At 58.6% G+C, this 21114-nt stretch overlaps 1 protein-coding gene across 1 annotated transcript in view; it reads right to left on the minus strand.

Annotated features, from left to right (window-relative positions):
• Positions 1 to 2271: 2271 nt before the first annotated feature.
• The window catches only part of ANP32A (acidic nuclear phosphoprotein 32 family member A), a 35784-nt gene continuing 16941 nt past the window's right edge, over positions 2272 to 21114 (minus strand). Inside the window, exons 2-7 of the mRNA XM_008252604.5 lie at positions 9004 to 9153; positions 8736 to 8858; positions 6747 to 6963; positions 5558 to 5655; positions 3536 to 3596; positions 2272 to 3396 (exon numbers count right to left, since the gene is read on the minus strand). Of these exons, the coding sequence (XP_008250826.2) occupies positions 3335 to 3396; positions 3536 to 3596; positions 5558 to 5655; positions 6747 to 6963; positions 8736 to 8858; positions 9004 to 9153 (711 nt within the window). The 3' untranslated portion in view covers positions 2272 to 3334. The remainder of the gene's footprint in view (positions 3397 to 3535; positions 3597 to 5557; positions 5656 to 6746; positions 6964 to 8735; positions 8859 to 9003; positions 9154 to 21114) is intronic.

Consider the following 21114-nt stretch of genomic DNA (forward strand, 5'->3'; position numbering starts at 1 on the left):
TTCTCTCTCCAGGCACTGGTCTGCACTGAAACAGGCATGGCCCTCTCTGGTGGTTGGAGCGCATCAAGGAACCACCTGCTGTGTTAGGAACAGGTGCTTCATCCGAGGAGCAGGGTGCGGGACCCACTCTATATCCCACTGCTGGGCTGGGCTCTGCTCTCCCTGGAAGACACACTGCACAGCTACCTGCTGCAACGACCCCACCCTCCCACCCCTACCCCCGCTTCCCCGTAGCCACCCAGGATAGCAGCAAGGCCTGGGACGGACGGCGTCCTTGGTTCCAGGCTTGGCTTCTGTTGCTCCCTTGCTTTGTGGCTTGGGCACAATGCCTGCCCTCTCTGGGCTGTGGTTTTGCCAGCATGGACTGGGCTCCTCTCTCACCGGGAGCTGTGATGCTCCAGGGTGCCGACTGCTTCGTACAGGTGGGCGCAGAGCAGGGGAGCAGGAGGCAGCAGGCCGGGGGCACTCGGTGCAAGGGCCAGGGCTGGCACATTCCTGACAGTGCTCTCCTTTCTGGCTGCAAGAGCGCAGCTGAGTCACTCGCTCAGCCATCTGTTTAACAAGGGTAATGGCACGTACCAAAGGTGGCTTTGATGATTCAGCCAGATTAATGCAATGCTGCCCGTGAAACGCAGGGCGGGCCTGGCACACAGCAAGACCTCAGAAAAGGTCAGCACCTCCTCGCTCCGGAGCCAAACTTCCTCTTCTCCCAGCCACTCATGGCCACGTTCAGTAAAGCGGAAGTAAGCCCCAAACAGACCTGGGTTCCATCCCAACTCATTTCTCAAGGCTACTCAGCCTCGATTTTCCTCATCTGCAAAATGGGCATAACGACTTTCTCGAGGCTGATGTGAATGTTTGGTGTGATGGATACGATGGATACAGAGGTTTTCTTCCCGGAGGTCACCATTAACCCATCAGCATCCACTTCACCTTGCACTTTATGGTACCTGCTTCCATGCTTATGCCAGTCAACTTACAGCCCCACACAGGGAGTCTGGACCAAAGCCTGAGGCCAGACCATGTCCACCAGCCGAGCCACCGACCGTGTTCATCCTCACAGCCCCAGTGCTTAGGTCGTAGGTGGCCCCAGGCCCCTGCCCCAGAGGGCAGGTTGAACAAGGCTGGAATCGCGCAATGACTGATAAAGACCTTGTAGGGAGCCAGGGCTCCTGTCTGAGGCTGACAGCGAATACAGGACTTGGAGTGTAACTCAAAGTCTACTGGAAAGATATATCACAAGGAAACCACGCATGGCTATCCAAAGTTCTGATGCCAAAATGAACATATATATATTTGGAAGGCAGAGTGACAGAGGGAGATCTTCCACACACTTGTTCACTCCCCAAATGTCTACAACAGCCAGCGCCGAGCCAGTCCCGACTGAAGCCAGGAACTCCAGCCAGGTCTCCAGTCCTTGGGCCATCATCTGCCGCCTCCCAGGCCCATTAGAAAGAAGCTGGATTGGAAGTGCGGAACGGGCTGGAAGGGAACCAGGATCTGCCTGCCTCGTGGGCTGCGGGCAGCGGAAGCCTCTGAGCCCACACCGGCCTCTAGACTTCGCGTTTCACTCCATTTCCCCACGAACTTCCCGATGTATAAACAAAGAGGAAACAGGCACAGCGACCCTTCTGGAAGGCAGGGGAAACGCGAGCCTTAAAGACGCAGGAGCCCCTGGCCGGACGACCCCACCCCCTGAGGGTTTGTACTAAGAAACCCACAGAGGGTGAGGAGGTACAGGGCCTTCACCGCAGGGGTGAGCGGGAACCCCAAAGGAACCAGGATGAGCCGAGGCCTGCGGTGCACACCATTCAGAGGTAGACAGAAGTGATCGCAAGAACAGGAAGCAAAAAAAAAAGTAGCAAAAGAAAACACCATATGTAACTCTCTGCATTTGGGAAATAATTTGCTTTATACATTCCTGAGTTGAAGCATACATTCTTTTTTACAGTATGAAAAATGAAACAGTAAAAGAGAGATTTAAACACGGTCCGACGTCAGCGACTCTTATCTTTTTTGTTTTTCCTTTGTGTCCCTGTTCTGCACCTTTTTAATGAAAATATACCACTGTGCATTTTGCTTTGGGACCAAAAATATCCAAACTTAGTTATCAGGTTGGATGTCCCGCGAGAAAAGCCACTGTATAAACAACAAAAATGAAGCGTCCCCTCACCCCCACCCCACCCCACCCCACCCTAAGCAGCTTTTCTGGAATTCATCTTAGAAAGCTCAATGGCCTACTGGACTCAAAAGAAGCCATCCCCCACAAAATTGTATAAAAAGATTTATTGAAATTTATCAATGACAAACAGACATAAAACTCAAAGTTTGGCTCTTCTGAGGGGCGAGAGAAAACCTGGGATGGAACACGGGGTTAGGAGGCGACATCACTTCTAAAGCCAGGAACCTGTGGTTACTTCCCACCCCCCCGCTAGGTAAGAAAATACAACTTTGCATTAGTTTTTCCGTGCTCGGGTGTATGAAAAAAAAAAAAAAAATGAAACCCAAACCCCAGCGACATGCAGTGACACCTCCCATGTTCCGGCCGGTGACAGAGGCAGACACGTGGAAGGATGCGGTCATTTTGGTAAAACCAGGCGTGCTAACATCTCACAGAACCCGATGGGACAGTTTTTTCTTTTTCCTTAAGAACAGGCTGACGCTGCAGGGTTTCTGTCTTCTCCTCTCGTGTTCGTCGTCAAATCCGGTTTACTTGCAACTCAAAAATACGACGGTGCTCTCAGCATCCCGGCCCGTGGCTCCCAGGAGGCCCTGCAGCATCCTCTCTGCAGAGACGGGGAAGCCCGCCACCATCTGCGAAGGGGTGGGAGGGGCGGAAGAGGGAGGCGAGACGGGGCAGAGTCCCCGGACCCGTGCCAAGGTCCACCCGCCTGCAGATTGCTATGTACAAACCAGGGCACCCCGTGCCCCGAGCAGACCCAAGAAATGCAGAAATCACGTGGCCCAGAGCAAGAGTGGAGGACGCCGCTGCGGGCTCGGGGTGCATACAGCGAGGCCGGCCGCCGAGGGTACGGGGCAGGTGCTCGCTCGGTTGTGTGCTCGGCTGATGCATTGACAGGGACAAAACCAGACACAGAGGCAGAGTAGGGGAAAAGAACATAAAGAGTGGCAGTAAAAATAGTCTTTTATTCCACCCCGCCCGCCCGCCCCCCGCCCCCCACGGCCCCCGGACACTCATCCCCTCTCGTTCCCACAGCAACAGTTACAATCAGAAAAAAATAAGTTTCAGGGGGCAGGATTTGGAGGAGGGGGGAGGGGATACGGGTAAAAACAGTCAGATCACGACAGGAATCGTTCAAAGTCGGGATTCCGCTCAGTCGTCCTCATCTCCCTCGTCTTCCGGCTCTCGTTTCCGCTTCTGACCCCTCTCTTCCTCTGCAAGGGTACAGAGAAGGCGCTCCCGTTAGCTCTGCCCTGCCTCCCTGCCTCCACCCACCCGCCGCGCATCCCGGACCCCTGTGGTCACGGCCAAGGCCAGGCTACAGGAGCTTGAGAGCAAAGGACTGTCTCGTACCACCGCCTTCTTCCTCCTCTTCCTCATCCACCTCCCCGTCGTTGTAACCTTCTTCGTCCTCCTAAGGGAAAACATGGACACCAAGGACGTGAGGGGCGGCACAGGTTCCGGATCAGTTCTGGATTGAAGACCCATTTGAGCACCTGCATGAGGCTCTGAGCTCCCCGCTCCCGAATGTGCCAACAACTTCCGGGGGGCTGTGGAGTCTACAGCCCCGGTTAGGGCCGTGGGATCTGCAGTCCCTCGGAGGGAGAGGTGGCTTCCCGTCGAAGCAGACTCTGGGTTGTGCCAAACAGCCCAGCATTTTTTTTTTTTTTTTTTTTTGACAGGCAGAGTGGACAGTGAGAGAGAGAGACAGAGAGAAAGGTCTTCCTTTTTGCCGTTGGTTCACCCTCCAATGGCTGCCGCCAGTGCGCTGCAGCCAGCGCACCGCGCTGATCCGAAGGCAGGAGCCAGGTGCTTCTCCTGGTCTCTCATGGGGTGCAGGGCCCAAGCACGTGGGCCATCCTCCACTGCACTCCCTGGCCACAGCAGAGAGCTGGACTGGAAGAGGGGCAATCAGGACAGAATCTGGCGCCCCGACCGGGACTAGAACCCGGTGTGCCGGCGCCGCTAGGTGGAGGATTAGCCTAGTGAGCCGCGGCGCCGGCCAACCCAGCATTTCTTTCACCTGTCCTCAATCGAGTCACGGCTTCCAGGGGAAATCCAGTGTCTGCAGGTCCAGCCTCCCCATCTCCAGCCCCTGAGGCCGCCACCCTCAACCTGCTCAGGAGTCAGCCAGGGGCGTGGCTCCACTGCTGTACCACACCCCTGGGTGGTGAGCCCTGGTCCTCAGCCTCAGGCAGTCCCTGGCTGCAAAGCCCTCGCCACAGATTTCTTTATGCGAAGGGAAACACACGCTTCTGCACTGTCACCAGCTAGCACCCTCGCCTGTCTGCCTGCTGAGCTCTGTGTGTGCCTGTGTGTGTGTGTGTGCGTGCATGCGTATATGTGTGTGTGCACACGCGCTACCCTTCCCTGGAAGCTGGAAACATGCCGACGGTCAGTGAGACCACAGCAGCAAAACAAGCTTGCATGCTGCCGCGCCTGTGACAGGAAGGGCAAGGCCACTGGCCCGGCGGTCAGCACGGCTTACAGCCCTGTCCTGGGGGGAGGGGAGAGAAGCTGCCTGCACCCAGGGAGACGACAACGCAGTGGGAGAACAAGCTGGACCAGGCCCCCTCCCAGTGGCTTTTCTCTCTGCTCCAGCGGGCTTCTAAGCTCGGGCTGTGCTGGGCTGTGCTGGCCGGGAGACCCTGGCTCAGCGAGCGTGGGCCATGACGCATGTCCGAAATCTCCATGGAGGGCCAGGAAACGGGGGAGGGGGGGGGCGGGGCACAGGGGACACAGAGGCACCTGTTCCTGCCATTATCCCATTAAACCTTTCCAGGTTCAACTTTTGCAATTATCTAGAGCTGATGGAGAGAGTTCTAAGCAAGCTACAGAGAGACCGAGAACACCCAAACAGAATGCACGGGGCCAGCAGCGGGACGGCCTCAGTGATCCGGTCTCTGAGCAGCCTATTCACAGCTCCTCATCAGGCTCCCTTCTTTGTGATGGAGGGACAGGCTCAGAAAGGCCACGTGGCAGCTCCAGGGACACACTGCTTGTTGGCGGTGGGGCAGGGAGCACCCCCTGCGCTCTGCTACCTCCCTGAGCCTGTGGGTACCGGCCACGCCTCCAGGCACGGTCTCACAGGGGAGGGCGCCCCTCTCACTTGGGCTGGGTCCTCTGCTGCTTGCTAGTTTGAGGAGTCTCTGCTTTCCCCAGCACAGGGGGGTCTGGGTGCTCCTTGCATCTTAATTAACACAGGAAGGCGAAAAAGGGGGGCGGGGACTCTGCCAGACCCCCCCCCCCCAGGAGATGAGACCCTGCCTGCAACATCCTCTGCCCCACCCCCAAGCCAACCCCCTCCAAACCAGCCCAGCAAATCTCAGCGTCCTCCCCCTGCCCCAGCGAGGGCGCCGCGCCCTGCCTCCTCACCTCCTCCTCTGCACTCACGTCCTCCTCTTCACCCTCCTCCTCCTCCTCCTCGTCCTCCTCGTCTTCCACTACCTGAGCGTCTTCGTCAAACAACTCCTCTGTGCGAGCGAAACGGGGCACACAAACAGAACTGGCAGTAAGCCGGCTGCCCCTCACCCTGGGCTGGGGGCCTGCAGTGCAGGGGGCCCCGTGACCCCCACCCCCACCCCCCAAGCCCAAAGGCCCAGTGCTCTAACTGTTGAGGAAGCAGAGCCGGGATGATGGCTCCAGCCCATGGCATCTGGAACACGGGCCGTGCTCCCAAGGTTCCCGATGCTGCAGGAGCCTCATGGAGGCTGAGGCCACAGCAGAGTCAGCAGCTCAGACCAACAGCTGCCCGGCCCGTTCCTCGCCCTAACTGCAAGAAATCCGAGGCACGCTGCACCCGGTCAAGGGCACACACGGAGTCACCACGGAGCGGGACCTGATACTGGCTCACAAAGTACCCCGCCCCTCTCAGGGCCCTTCTGCCCCATCCCAAGATGCCCCCCATGGCAAAGAGGGCTCCTGAGACTCTTCAAAACACCCCCATCTAACAGGGGTACCCCAACCTTGTGTCTGAACAATGGGCCAAGCGGCTCAATGCTCGGCACCTGCAGGGGAGCTGCCGGCAGTGGGAGGCTTGTCCTCTTTGCCTTCTTCCCCTTCCAGAAGCTTCTGCCTGCTGGCAGTGCTGCCAGGGAGCCCTGCAGCCCCTCCCATCCCCGCGAGCCCAAGTGCCAGTTCCCATCCTGTGGGCTGCAGCCACCAGGGGGCCCCCAGCCCCTCCAACTCTGGACCTCCTCTCCATGAAGGCATGCCTAAAAGGGACCGGGCTGCACCCTACCCAGGGCCAACCCCTGGGACCCCCACCCTGAGGGGTTGCCAAAGGCCGGGGGTGTACTGCAGAGAGACACAGAGGACCATCTTCCCTGCATGCTTTGCTAAAGGGACAGAAATGGAAGTGATGCAGTGAGCCGGTTTCCAGGGAGTGACTGCAGCTGCGGGTTCTGCAGTGCCTCTCTGAGCCAGACTAGGGACTTGGGCAAGGACAGCTGACAGCCCCACGCCCCCGCAGGTGGGAGCTGGAGCTGGTGCTCCCCACACCCAGCCCCAGTGCTGCAAAGCAAGGAGGACCCTGCAGCTCCGGGCTTCCCTCTCCACCACTCACCGTCCTCATCCTCCTCCTCGTCCTCCTCCTCCTCGTCATCGTCCAGGCCCTCCACGTAGCCCTCGGCATCCGAGTCAGAGGCCTCCTTGTCGTCCCGGTCGTAGCCGTCGAGGTACGTGAGCTGCGGGAGGAGCTCGAACACGTTTTCCCGGTAGTCGTTCAGGTTGGTCACCTCGCAGTTGAAAAGGTCTAAGCTCTTGAGGTTTTCTAACTTTTTCTGCAGGTGGCAAAATGGAGTCGTCGGTGAGCTATTTGAAGGAGGTGGGACGGGGGGGGGGGTGGGGGGCAGGGGGCAAACAGGTGGGGATGCCAGGCCAGGAGGGGCAGCCCGAGGCTCACAGGTGGCAAGGAAACCCAGGTCAGACTCGGCTGGGCCATGGCCTTCACCCAGGCTCCTCAGCCCTGATTTGTGGACCTCAGTTTGTTCATCTGGAAATTGGGGAGTTGGACTTGAGAATGCGTAAAGCCGAAACTACTGGTCACACTTTAATTTTGCAAGCGCAGGTTTTGCCTGAAGAGTGACTAGCTGGACGTGACGCTGGGGCAATCTTGGAGCCCCAGCCAGGAAATCTGCTGCATGCCCTGGGACTACAGAGGCAGAGGGGGAAGAACAGGTACCGGAGCTAATACACGCACTCCTTCTGTGTCTCCTAGCGACCACGGTGTGGGCAGGGAACACGGCACCTTGTGGATGAAGCTTGGTGTCCTTCCACCCTGTACAACTGTGTACAACATGTTCTGAAGATGTGGGAACAGAATACAGAACCGGGGCTTAGCCTGGCTCAGCCCTATGCTCTCCCTGCCGGCAACACGGGCGCCACGTGGGTGGCAGCTGATGCACATGAGGAAGCAAAGCCCCCCATCCCCTCCGGGGTGGGGCCACAGGGCCACAAGCACCAGGGCTGCCTCTTCTCTGACTTCTGCCTCACTCAGCCCATCCCAGGCTGAGTCCCTGTGCTGGCGGTGGCCCCCGCTGGGCAGGGAGCCGCTGTCCCGTGTGCCGGTAGTGGGCCCTCTCACACCTCAGGCTTGAGGCCTAGGTGGTTATCAGCAGGGATGAAGGGCCGTGGGGAGGTCTGGGCTGTGGTCTGTGCGGGGGAGCCCCACACCCGCCACCCAGAACATCTCCCAGCCCCCTTGAGGTCAGCGCAGCACATCACACTGAGCCCCAGGGCGGGGCAGCTACTGGGGAGGGACAGACAGATCTCTAGCGGTGAGCAAAGCAGCGTTTTACAAGGCTTTTATCTACCCATCCCCTGTCCCAGCCCCCAAACACACAACACAGAACTTCAAGGTCTCCTCTTCTTCTAATGAAATGACGAGATCAAAAACTTCCCAGCAGATGACAAAACCTCCTGCTTCTCCTCCGAGATCACCGAGAGAGAGAGCTCAGAAGGACTTCCATGGCAAGCCAGGTTCTAGGCACCCCCACCACTCCCGAGAGACCAGGTTTCCCAAGCAGCCGACTGGCGTGGATAACGGAGCCGGCTCCAGGCCTGGCTGCCACCACCACCACCTCGCAGGCACTGGGCAGCCTGCAGAACACGTCCACCCCGGGTTCTTGGTCAGCACTGCCCCATCTCACGCCGCTCACAGTTGCCAGCCTCAGGCCAGAGACCCGAGATGCACACAGGGGTCCCCCTCCCCAGTGAGCTGAATTCCTGCACGGCTCTTCCTCCTTCCCAATCAGGGCAACAGGCCATGCCCGGGGCCGAGGGAATGAGAGCTCAGGTTTCCAGAGCTGAGCAGAAACTACGAGGGGAAGAAGCACAGGACTGGGAAGCAAGGTCACGCTCACGGTCCGGCCATGCCACCTCGGCACAGCCCTCCGGGCCTTGGTTACTCTGCAGACAAAGCAGCAACCAAAGCTCCGATTCCACCTCGTGGCCCGTCGCCAGAGTCACAGGGATTCAGTGGAAGGAAGAACATTCCAGAGTCACCGGGCCAACGCCTCCCCGCCGCCCCCCCCCCCCCCCCCCGATGACTTACCAGGGGCTCTATCGTGCTGAGGTCTTTAATTTTGTTGCCGCTTAAATTTAGATGCGTAAGGTTCGGACACTTTTCTGCCAACACGTCCAGGCCCCCTGAGATTCTGTTATCGCTTAGTTCGAGCTGAACGAGGCAGAGAGAGACAAAGCAGAAGCGGCTTTCACGTGAGGGCTCGCGGGGGGGCCCCCCTTCTGTCCCGCACCCTACAGGCAAAGCGGCGGCCCCCTCCTCCCGCCGCCCGCCTGGCTTGCCACGCGCCACCACTCACCTTCTTGAGTTTGTTTAACTTTGGTAAGTTTGCAACTGACACGAGGCCGACGTTGATTGTACTTAAGAATTCCAGTTCTTCAAACTCATCTGTCAGGCCCTCGATTTTGCCTTCATTCGACCGGCAGTTGTCCAGCACAAGCTCTTTCACCTGGAAGGCAAGCGCCGGTGGGCGTGGGGGAAGGGTACTGGGGGGGTGGGGGGCACCATCACGGCACGAGGACGCCCCCTGCCGCCCCAGCCTCTTCCCCATCACGGCCCTGTTTGCCTTCGCCCACCCTGGCTTTTCTGCCTTTGGTAACATTAAGGCAAGGGGAGCCCTGGGGTGGGCAGAGCGGGAACAGGGTGACCGAAGCCTCACAGGGGACTAACACGCCGGGCCCTGCCGCCTTTGGCGAGGTGGCCGATGGTCTCATTCCAAACCCTGCAGTCAGTCCCCAGCTCCCCACCAGCTCCAGCCACATGGTTAAGGGGAACCCTAGGCTGTGCTGCACTCCCCAACCCCAGCCTGACCACTTCCCACCCCCACCCACCTCCCCCCAGCCAGGAGGCCAGCTGCCTGCTTCCTACCCTCAGCTCCCACCTTCCTCTCACCTCCATGTGTCTGCCGTGTGCTCGTGCCCACTCCTGCCAGCAGGGAGAGGCTGGCCCCACCCCCACCTGGCTTTCGTCACCACAGTCACCTTCCTGGCCAGCCCCATGGGACCCTCCTGCCTGTAGACCAGCGCCATCCAAGAGAACTCCTCGAGGATGGGAAGGTTCTGTGCTGTGCCTGCCGTGTGTGGCCACGGAGCCACGGAGCTTCTAGTTTCACTCATTTTAATTACGTCAGGTGTGCAGAGAGGAAACCCACACGCCTGGCGGGGCCGCATCAAAACGGCGAGGCTGGCAAAACCCCCCAGTCTGCCTTCGGAGGCGCCTCTGCGGCCCCGGCTGTTCCTTCCCCAACTCTATCCCGAGTCTGGGTCCTAATCCTTTATCTCTAAGGAGGTAGAAGAACCAACACTCCCCGGAGGTGGCTAAAGGCAGACCTGGCTGCAGGTGAAATCGCAGGCTTGAGAGAGGAGGGTGACCGCGGGGGAGGAGCACCAGGTCTCCAGCCCGAAGTGACCCTGGGGGTCGGGTCAGCAGGGCGCCTGGGCGCCTACAGCCGGCTCAGTTACACACCCAGTCGGCTGCTTGGGAAACCCGGCCTCTCGGGGGTGGTGGGGGTGTTGGGCCAGGTTAACAGTGACTGCTCCTGGCTGCGCCTGGTGCTCGGCCCTGCCGGGACACGGTACCCCAACCTGACCACCATGCAGCCTGCCTCCAGGTGCGAGGCCTGAGCGCTCAGGACGGTTCACGGCGTACAGGCACGTCCTCCACGGCAAGCGCCAAGCAGCCTTCTCTCCTCCCGGATAATCAGATGGGCCTTGTCCAGGGCTGCCCCTGCCCCTCTGAGTGGGCCCGCCTTGCCCCCTCCCTATGCCACTGGGCTGAAGAGATGAGAACAGTGTCCCCCCAGGCCACAACTGCCCAAGCCCAGGCGGAGGAGCTGGGGCCAGGTCTGCTCTGGAGCCCTGAGGGGCCCTGCAGCTGTCCTGACTCCGTCCTTCCCTGGTGGATGGACGACTACTGCTCTGCCCGGGACAGCAGCTCCCTCCCAAAGCCAACAAGCCCTCAGCCCAGGCCTGGCCACCACGCCCACCTTCCTGTTACATCTGGGAGGGGAAGCCCACTTCCCAGGGGAGCCCAGATGTCTAGGTTGAGCCACCTTCTCAAGGTCACCGGCAAGAGTGCCTGGGAAAAGATGCTGGGAGGCCTTCTCCCCAGGGCAGGAGAGCCCTGCAGAACCAGGAAGCCAGGCTTTAGGGGACGCAGCAAAGAGAGGGGCAGTGCCCACTGGGGGAGGGGACCCACCCTCTGTTTCTGCAGTAAACACAGTCTGCTTTAGTAACTGGCTTCCCTGGGAATTCCCGAATCTCCACTACAGAAAGACAAAGATGCGCAGGCCACCCTGGAACACTGCGCAAATGGTTCTCCTAGAGGTCAAGGGCTTCTCCCCTTACTGCCATCAGCCAAGGAGAGGAGGCTGAGGATGCGCGGGGGAGGGGGGACAGCTCTCCCTGCAGAGGCACAGCGCTGCCTGCCACCCCTGCCTGCAGCCTGCCTGGGACTTCCCGGTCAGTCCCTGGCTCCTGGCACCCACCCAGGCTGGTGGTCACTCCTCTGGAGGGCCTGTGTACAAGCCACCACTGCTAATGTCTTTACTAAAAATGATCATTAGATCATCAGGCCTACTTGAAATGCTCCACACACACACACACACACACACACGGTCTCATTCAATCACTCCATGGAGTAGTCACAGGACACTCTCTCCAACTCAGCCTCACCAGCACCGCTTACCCTAGCATGCCAGGACACGGCTAGAGCAGGGTGCCGGTGTGGTCAGTGTCAGCCACCAGCTGAGGAGGGCCCCGGAGGGCTTCTCTGATGTCCTTGAACAGATAGGGCACCTGCTCTCCTGGACGCTCCCCGCTACAAGACCTCTTGGCCCCCACTGCCCCACTGCCGCCCTCTGACTGCTCCACTAAGCCTGGATGGTGCCACTTCCAGGTCCCCACCCTGGTTACACTTCCTCCGTAACCACAGCACAGGCCCTAACCCAGCCCTGGCTCAGACGGCGCTGGAGGAAAAGCCAGGGGCTGCCTCCACTCCCTGCTAAGGGTCCAGGCAGCGGGGTCTGTGGAATCCCCACTGCTTCCGGGTTTCCTTCTGGGCAGGGGGGTGGCTCAGTTCAGAATGGGATTTGAAAGCAGAGGAAGGGGCCGGGCTGAGAGTCTGAGGCCGCAGAGAGCACCCAGTCTGCCTCTTGCCCGTGTCACAGAGCGGGAGGGGCGCGGCGGCAGGTGCAGGTGGGCTGCCTGCCAAGTGTCAGAAACCAGGACAAAGCCACAATGGCGGCGTCACAGTGGACCTCACACTGCCTCCGACCCAGCCCTGGGCTCCCCGCTTCCACTGTAACCCTTCCACGTGAAGAACCATCTCTTTTACTTCCAGGGGGTGTTCTGCTTAAAAAAGAAAACAACACAGGAAAAACTAAAGCCAAGTCCTGGGTGTGAGCGAAGTGCAAAGTTAAAATTAAACCGAAAATTTGTACTTTGGGATTCGGCTCGCTCCCAGTTCCACCGGCCATTTAAAAATACCCGAATGTGGTTACCCTCAAGTGCAACGAATGGAATTCCTCCGCCTGCATCAGGAGCTTGCGAATCCCTGAGACAAACCCACACCGGCCCAGTGCTACATCCCTCAGGTTTCAACACCCAGGAGCTATCGGCGGGGAGCCCCAGAAGGTTCCCCAGAAGTCAAAATGCTCTGGCATGTCCTGAAAAAACATGTCCCTGGGGCCAAGGGTCTGTCCTCAGTCCTCCCCAGCGAGAGCTGAAGCGCCCATGAGCAGCACACATGCACCACACTGGAGCTCGCCTCTCCACTCCCCTACTGCATCCCTGCCGCAGCCACCTCAGACTGCTTTTGCCTCCAAAGGAGGTCTCTGTGACCCTGGGGACGGACGTGGTTAGCCTGGGCTACGGGGACAGGTCTCAACCTGGAAGCCAAAGATCCAACTGGCTGCCCGACCTCGGCTCTATCCCCAGGCAAGTGCTTCTGCCTCTGCCGCCAAGGGCACCGCGAGTATCTGCGAAACCCACGCGGTGCCAATGCCAGTCTGGAAAAGGGTCCTGGCCCCTCCCACTGCCCCACAACCATTCAGGCTCCGAAACACCACTTGCGAGGCCTCCCCTTCCCCCCAGGTTGCCCCACCCTCCTCCAATCTCAGGGCTCCCCCCACCCCCGCCACCTCTTTTCCCCACAAATCTGGCTCAAGTCCCCCTCCCGCAAGCCCAGCCCGCGCATCCTGGGGCAGCGGGCAGCTGCTGCGTGAATCGTTTAATCGTGTATTAAGCATCTGATCCTCCTGGAGGTCAGCGGCTGTCCTTCCCCGTAATCAGCCTAGTGGGAGCACACGCCGTAGCAACTGCCCGGCCACCGTCCCGGCCCCCGTGCCAGGTGGGGACCCAAGGCGGCAGGGACTCCGACCACCATGAAACTGGAGCATAACCAGCAGAGCCAATGCTGAGGGCGCCTTACCTTTAACAAGCTACAATCCCCACCACACCACCAGCACCAGCAGCACGATGCTGTGCCCTGGGAGACACCGGGGCCCTGGGAGGCAGGCCAGCTGGGCGCACTCCTCCTGACCTGGTCTGCAGCCCTGTCCACACACTCACTGCTGGCTGAGGGCATGCGGAGACCATGGCGAGCCGGGGGAGGGGACAGGCAGGCGGTATACAACCGCAGTCCAGTGTGCCAGGCAGCGGGATGGAGGCCAGGACACAGTATGCGCTTCCAATGCCTCTGCGAGACGGGACAGGCACACTCAAGGCAGACAAGAGGGATGCAGCGGGGCCAGGAGCAGCCACACCACTCAGGGTCCAGGTCAGCAGTGGTGGTGGGGGCGCCCTTCTCCAGAATGGTGAGGAATTGCAAGGTGGTGACTGCAGCGTGTGAAACCAGGCATGCACCGCGCGGCGCACGCACCTCGATGGAACAAACAGGCCCGGAGAGAAGGGAAGGAAGCTTGTAGGAAAAGGCATGCTTTGTTTTCCCGGCGGTGGGGAGAGGTGGACAGAAGGTAGGCTCCGGAGTCAGGCAGAGCTGGCTCGCATCCGGACTTCCTATCTCTGGGCCATCCCACCTCGTCCAGCTTTCACTTCCTCTAACGACCGCAAGCGCACAGCACCCAACGGGGGACAAAACACCACAGGGCACCCAGAGCACCCTCAGCTCGGAAAAAGCCACTCGCCTTCCCCGTCACCCACAGCCCCCTGGCTGCTGTGCAAGGCCCAAGAATGGGGACAAGTCAGCCCGAGGCTCCCAGGCCTCTGCCGCCGTGACACCTGTTGGAGAATCCAGCCGCTCCGCCCGGAACACGCCCCGCTTGCTTTTTACTCCTGCGCCTCATTTGGCTTTCTCACATGAACCTTGAGCCTTGATTTTCTTTTCCTTCACTGAGCAGGAATCCAATAAATATGTGCAGCTTTGTTTTCCACCCTGTCAGCCCCTGCCCGATTTAGTGTTCGCGTCCCAGTCTTTGCACAGAAGAGGAGACTCAAATCCAATTGACCTGGTGCTTTTTGGTGCGCGTGGTCTCTAAATAGGTCAGCTTGTAAATGGGCCATCCCCTGTTGCAAATTCCATTTCTAGCTCGAAGGCCAAACTGTTAGAGACACGGTTTTTGACAGGGGTGAGAGACAGATGCTTGTGATTTTGTTGCTTATAAAATCTACGGTTCTGCTCCGCAGCCGCTGTCGGCAGAACCCCGGCCAGGCTCCTGGGAGAAAAGTTAAGACATTCGTAAAGCTCTGACGGTCCCGGGGAGCAGCAGGCCAGTGGTGTTCTGACCACAGCAACCCCACTGCAAGAGGCAGCTCCACCCCCGGCTCAGTGCGCACCTGTGCGCGCGCTCGGGCAGACGCGCCTGAGACACAGCTTCATGATGGCTTTGTCACACGTGATCCCTGGCTTGCAAAATGCTCGTCTAGTTTGGCCTCTTTCCCGGGGGGAAGCAAGATCCAGAGAGCTGGGGAGCCTGAGCTGGGTGACTTTTTGGTGACACCACATGTCGCCACCCAGGATCTGTACCCGCACCCCAGTGGGAGACCGAGGAATGAACAGATCCCGTCTCTGTGAACAGCCTCAATGGCAGCTAAGGCACCTGCCGATGAAGGGGTGGGGCCCAGCCTCTCCGGTATTTTGTGTGTGTTTCCCACCCCAGAGCTCTGAGGGCAAGCGCAGGGCACGCAGCCAAGGGAAGCTGGAGGCACCATCCTTTTTATCTTAAGGCCCCCAGGCGCAGGGTGGAATGAGCTGTCCCAGGCCTGCATTAACATAAACCCTGTGGCTTGCTCCTAGCCGCCTGGAACTGGCTTCCCCTCTCCTCCAGGGGGTGTGGGGAGGACTTAGCCAAAGCAGAGGAGCTGGTTCCACCAGAGATCCCTCCAGCCAGGGGCTGACTGTGGGCAGTGCCCAGCAGCTGGTTACTGGCGAGCCCCGTGACTCCGGCCCCTCCCCGAGGTCGTGCCTTTGCTTTCTCCACCTTAAGCCTCATTCCAGCTGGTCTAGATTCTGCTACTCCACTTTCAGGACCTGTCAGGCCCACCTCCTGTAGGAGGCCTTCCCTGACTGCCCAGGCCCTACCTGTCCTACCTGATTCAGGGGTTGTTAGATGGTCTGCAGAGGAGGAGGGGTCTTGCTGGGGGTGGGGGAGATGAGGGTGTTGGAATTGGCAGGCGACAGAATCAAGAGAAAAATCAAGTGGTTGCTCCCTTCCTGCCTGGAATAGTGGAAGAGGCAGCATTCGGTGGGTGCACTTGTGAGAGCAGGCGGTGTCTGAATGGTGACCAGGGGGAGAGGTGGGCCCAGGCACGGAGCAGGGGCCACCTGCCCGGCAGGCCCCCGCCGTTCTGTGGGCTTCTGTGCTCCTCTCATCCGTATACTGGAGAGCAGGGCCTGAGGACACAGAGGAGACCCCTCCAGTCCCGACGCTTCCACCCCACATCCAAACTCCATCTGTTTCCCAAAGGAGGTGGGCGACCTCAAGGGTCAGGGAGCCAGCACTCAGTGTGGAGGGATGCAGGGAGGAAATCTGGGACACGGGCGGGTCTCCTGGGTGATGAGCAAGGCGGGAAAGTCAACCAAAGGAGCACAAGGGGCTCAGGGAGGCAGGGGCCGGGGGGCAACGGGTTCCAAACGTGGGAGCCTGGCGGCCGTCCCACCCAATAGCTGTTATCTACGGGGTGGCTTTCGTGGTCCGACTCAGGCATCCTGTTCCCAGCTCAACGATTCCGTGGAACCCAGTAAACCCCACGGCCACCGCTGCTGAACTCCCCACAGAGCCACGGCACCGTGCCCACACCACGGGAAAACCGCGAGGGATCCAGGAGCAAGGCTGAGAGGGAAGGGGGTGCATCCTGAGCTCAGCCCCCCGAAACGCCGCTTTGACCACACCTCACCCTGTCCCTCATTCTCCTGACCAAGGCCCTCAACAGCCACGTGGATCAAGCACAAATCCAGCGGAGGAAGTCCCCCCACACTCCCCACCCCTGCAGAATTCCCCAGTGGAATCCCTGAGCCAACACCCAGGCAGCGTGTTCCCTACCTCACCCCTCCACCAGCTTCCCTGGTGACGCCTGGGACTCCACCTCTGCTTCCCCTCCCAGGGTCCCCCTGAGAGCTGTGGAATGGTGGATCTTTCCTGGCCGCAGCCTGAGGAATCCGTGTTCCCTGGGGTGCCCGGAGCCAGAGTGGGCCCCCAGGCTAGAGGAAGGAGAGGGTGTGTGGCTGAAGTGACTCTGCAAGGGCCCAGCTCCCAGAGTGAATTTTGGCTCCTGATATTGCCCTGGGGGAGTTCAGCCTGGCCAGGTCGGGACCACCTCCTTGGGGCTGGCTGTGGACTTGGCCTGCCACCACCCACCCCCACCCCCAGCCAGGGGAAGAATTGCCTGCACCTCTGCTCCCAGCCCCCAGGACCACCTACCCACAAAGACATCACACCAATCATCCTGGGAGAAGGGGGGGGGGGGTGCTCGGAATCCCAGGTGTTTGTAAACAATGCTCCAAAGAACCAAAGCCATTGGTGAAACTGCGTAAGAGGCCCACCCAGTGACTCGGCCCAATGCAAGCAGGAAAATGCAGGCCCCCCACACCCCACGCCACATCCGTCCCAAGGGGGCTGCAGTGCACAAGCCACACGGGTGGCTAGAGGGTCCCAGGACGGCCTGGCCCCCTGTCTGCCACCCCCACTCAATCACAGTGGCCTGGGAAGTGACCGAAGCAGAGCAAGCCCAGCCCGGCCCTGAAGCCCTGGCGTCTGGCTGCTAAGGGCAAATGGCTGATACGGGCAGAAACAAACACCGCTTTTCTCTCCGAGACCCAAACTGGCCAAGGGTTACACCTAAGAGGCGGCTTAACCTCGCAACTTTCTCCCCTAGGTGAGTGATAAGGGCACAGCTTCCAAAAGTTTGTGGTAAACGTATTGGCCAATGGAAGTGCAAGGATTGGGGGAACCGGGGGCTGGCGCTGTGGCACAGCTGGTAAAGCTACCGCCTGAGATGCCAGCATCCCATCTGAGCACTGGTTCGAGTCCTGGCTGCTCTATTTCCCATCCAGCTCCCTGCTAATGTGCACCACGTTGCTTCCCTATTCTACTGATCGGAAAGGGGATAAGTGAAAGTGATGGGAGGGAGAACGAGGGAGCAGTGGGGGGTGTGGGCCATGGAGGAGGGGAGCTGAGAAACTGACGGGTGCTTAAAGAGAAACAAAGGGGTCAGTCCCAGGCCTGGGAGCTCTGGCTTGGCGTCCACAGTCCCAGCCTCCTCCTCTGGGTTTTGGTGACAGAGTCCCTGTATGAGGGGACTCTGAAAGCTTCACGGAAAAATGGAATGAACACACTAAGTGTATTTTGATGCAAGCGAAATACATAGTTTTTTTTTCTTTTTTTCTTTCCTTTTTTTTTTTTTTTGTTTGTTTTTTGACAGGCAGAGTGGACAGTGAGAGAGAGAGACAGAGAGAAAGGTCTTCCTTTGCCGTTGGTTCACCCTCCAATGGCTGCTGCGGCCAGCGCACCGCGCTAATCCGAAGGCAGGAGCCAGGTACTTTTCCCGGTCTCCCATGGGGTGCAGGGCCCAAGCACATGGGCCATCCTCCACTGCACTCCCTGGCCACAGCAGAGAGCTGGCCTGGAAGAGGGGCAACCGGGACAGAATCCGCACCCTGACCAGGACTAGAACCCGGTGTGCCGGCACCGCAAGGCGGAGGATTAGCCTAGTGAGCCGCGGCGCCGGCCCATAGTTTTTTCATACTGTGTATCTTCCCTGGGCTTTGTGAAGACTCCTCATGTATGGATTTCAAAATACTTTGTACTGAAGTAAGTTTATCTGTTGATTCCATTTTCTATGAACTTTAAAAACTGCTCTCGTATTTACAGCTCCTTTTTTTTTTTTTAAATGAAACATAGTGTACAGCTGTTTTAATCTTAAAGATTTATTTGATTTACTTGAAAGTCAGAGGGGCTGGTGCTGTGGTGTAGTGGGTAAAGCTTCCGACTGCAGTGCCAGGATCCTGTATAAGCACTGGTTCCAGTCCCGGCTGCTCCACTTCCCATCCAGCTCGCTGCTGTGGCCTGGGAAAGCCGTGGAGGATGGCCCAAGTCCTTGGGCCCCCGCACCCATGTGGGAGACCCGGAAGAAGCTCCTGGTTCTTGGCTTCGGATCCGTGCAGTTTCAGCTGTGGCAGCTAATTGGGGAGTGAATCATCGGACGGAAGACCTCTCTCTCTCTGCCTCTCTCTGTGTGTAGCTCTGACTTTCAAATAAATAAATTAAAAAAAGAAAGAAAGAAAGTCAAGAGTTACAACAGGGAGGGAGAGATTAGAGAGATCTTCCATCCATCCGCTGGTTTACTCCCCAAATGGCCACAACGGCCAGGGCTGGGCCAGGCCAAAGCCAGGAGCCAGGAGCTTTCTTTGGGTCTCCCACGTGGATGCAGGGGCCCCAGGCACTTGGGCCATCTTTCCCAGGTGCATTAGCAGGGAGCTGGATCGGAAGTGGAGCAACCAGGACTCGAACCGGTGCCCACGTGGGACACCAGCACTGCAGATGGCTGCTTAACCCACTGTGCCACAGTGCCAGCCCCGGCTGCTTTCTTCTTAAAATACTAAAACACAGAAACAAACCAAAGAACAGGGACAAGCATGTGACCCGGTGGTTAAGCCGCTGCTTGGGACACCCGCATCCCACATCAGAGCAAGGCCCTCCTCCACTTCCCATCTAGCTTCCTGTGCAAGTGCACCTTGGGAAGCAGCAGGTGTCCTGCCACCCATGTGGGAAACCCGGATTGAGTTCCATGCTCCTGGGTTTGGCCTGGGCCAGATCTCGCTGTTGCAGGCATTTGGGGAGTGAATCAACAGATAGAAGACCTCTCTCTGCCTTTTAAATAAACAAAGCTCACACCAGCTGTGTTGACAGAAGCAAGTGGGATGAACTCATGTTCTGCACTGCTCTGCGGGCTTCAAGAACTGTGATCTGTGTGCAGGAATGACCAAGAGGCAGCTTATACAACAGAGGTCTTTATCTTTATTTGAGAGGGAGAGAGACACACTGGCAGACAGTTCCCATCTGCTGGTTCATTCCTGAAGCACCAGCACGTGCCAGGGCTGGGGCTGGGGCCAGGAGCCAGGGAGGCAATCCAGGCCTCCCACGAGGGGAGCAGGAACCCAGCAGCACTGCCGCCTGCCAGCATCTGTGCTAGCTGGGACACTGGAGTCAGGAGCCAGAGCCAGGAATCAAACCTAAGTGCTCTGATGGGACCCGTGCGTCTTAACCACTGGGCTAAACACTCTCTCCAAAAGACAGCTTCATTACTTTTTTTAAAGGGATTTACTTGTTTACTTACTTAAAAGACAAGAGTGACAGCGTGGGAGAGACAGGGAGAGGCAAGAGAGATCTTCCAATCGCTGCGGTTCATTCCCAAATGGCTGCAACAGCCAGGGCTGGTCCAGGCCCAAACCAGGAGCTTGGGACTCCTTCCAGGTCCCCCATGTGGGTGGTAGGGACCCAAGTTCTTGGACCCTCTCTCACTGCCTTCCCAGGAGCAGGAGCCCAGAGCTGGATGGGAAGCAAAGGAGCCAGGACTTGAACAGCACTCCGACACGGATGCTTGTGTTGCATGCAGCAGCTTAACAAGTGCTGGTCCCTCTAGAAGAGGGTCTTCAGACTGTGCCAGCTGCCCCACCAAGAGAAAGGGCTGCTCTGAAAACCCGTGTGCTCCTCTCCTGCAGGCCCACCACTCTGGGGCTGCGCAGTGACTGTCGGCAGAGGGCCCTGCGCACAGAGCGCCGAATGCATATTAACTGAATTAATGATGTTGCACAATGAAGCCCTGCAGAGGGGTGAGCCTTGGCACACTGCGGCTCTCCAGACGCGGAGAGTCTGTTCCTTCTTCTTAAAGAAGCGTGGCTTGCGTAGGGGGTGGGCCCAACTGTCTCACTTAACAATCTTTACAGAGTATCTATTCTATGCTGGGCATGGCACTGGAGACAGTAAGAACTAGACACCTGCCCTGACGCTAGACCAATAAACACATACATCTATACCTCTGCCTACAATGCATATTAATGACACAAAGGAAAAATAAGAGAGAAAAGCAACGCTACCAAGCAACCTCACATCTGAAAGGGTGCCCAGGGCAGGCCTAGCCACGGTGCACGGTCACCAGGGAACTCTAAGACAAGCAAACATCTGGGAAGAGCCTGGAGGCAGAAGGAATGGCCACGGCAAAGACTCTGAGCCCTGGCGGGGAACAGCCAGGACGCTGGGGCTGCAACAGGATCTGCTGTAGGGAAACAAAGGCACTGGTGGCACGCGACTGGGGCCAGGTGGAGGCTGCTGCAAGCTCCATGCATCCTCACGCACGAGGCCAGGGAAGACGGAACTGTCTGGACCACCGTAAGGGAGCCGAGACGGAAGACCCAGCTAGGAGCCTAAGGTTTCCTGGGACCTGCAGCAGGCTGGGCTGTCCACTTGTGACACCACCAAGTGCCAGCTGCTCTGCTTCCAATCCAGCTCCCTGCTGATATGCCTGGAAAGGCAGCAGAAGATGGCCACTGCCACCCACGTGGGAGACCAAGCTTTGGCTTGGCCCAGACTTGCTGCTATGGCCACCTGGGGGGTGAACCAGCGAATGAAGGATCTTTATCTCTGCCTTTCAAATAAATAAATTGGCCACAGCAGAGAGCTGGATCAGAAGTGGAGCAGCCGGGACTCAAACCAGCACCCATATGGGATGCTGGCACTGCAGTGGCAGCTTTACCCACTACGCCACAGCGCTGGCCCCAATAAATCTTAAAAAAAACTTCCTGTGCCCTGGCTCAAGGAGAAAACACACAGGGAGCTTCAATCAGAACAGTGCTCACCCCAGATCTCCAGACAGAACAGGGCCCGCACCACACCCCTGGGAAACAGCCTTGGGGGGAATGTTTTGAGTGTGGGCCCTTGAGACAGTGGGAGAAAATC

The sequence above is a fragment of the Oryctolagus cuniculus genome, chromosome 12 (assembly GCF_051225735.1).
Source record: "Oryctolagus cuniculus isolate XC-2025 breed Fujian yellow rabbit chromosome 12, ASM5122573v1, whole genome shotgun sequence".
Taxonomy (NCBI): domain Eukaryota; kingdom Metazoa; phylum Chordata; class Mammalia; order Lagomorpha; family Leporidae; genus Oryctolagus; species Oryctolagus cuniculus.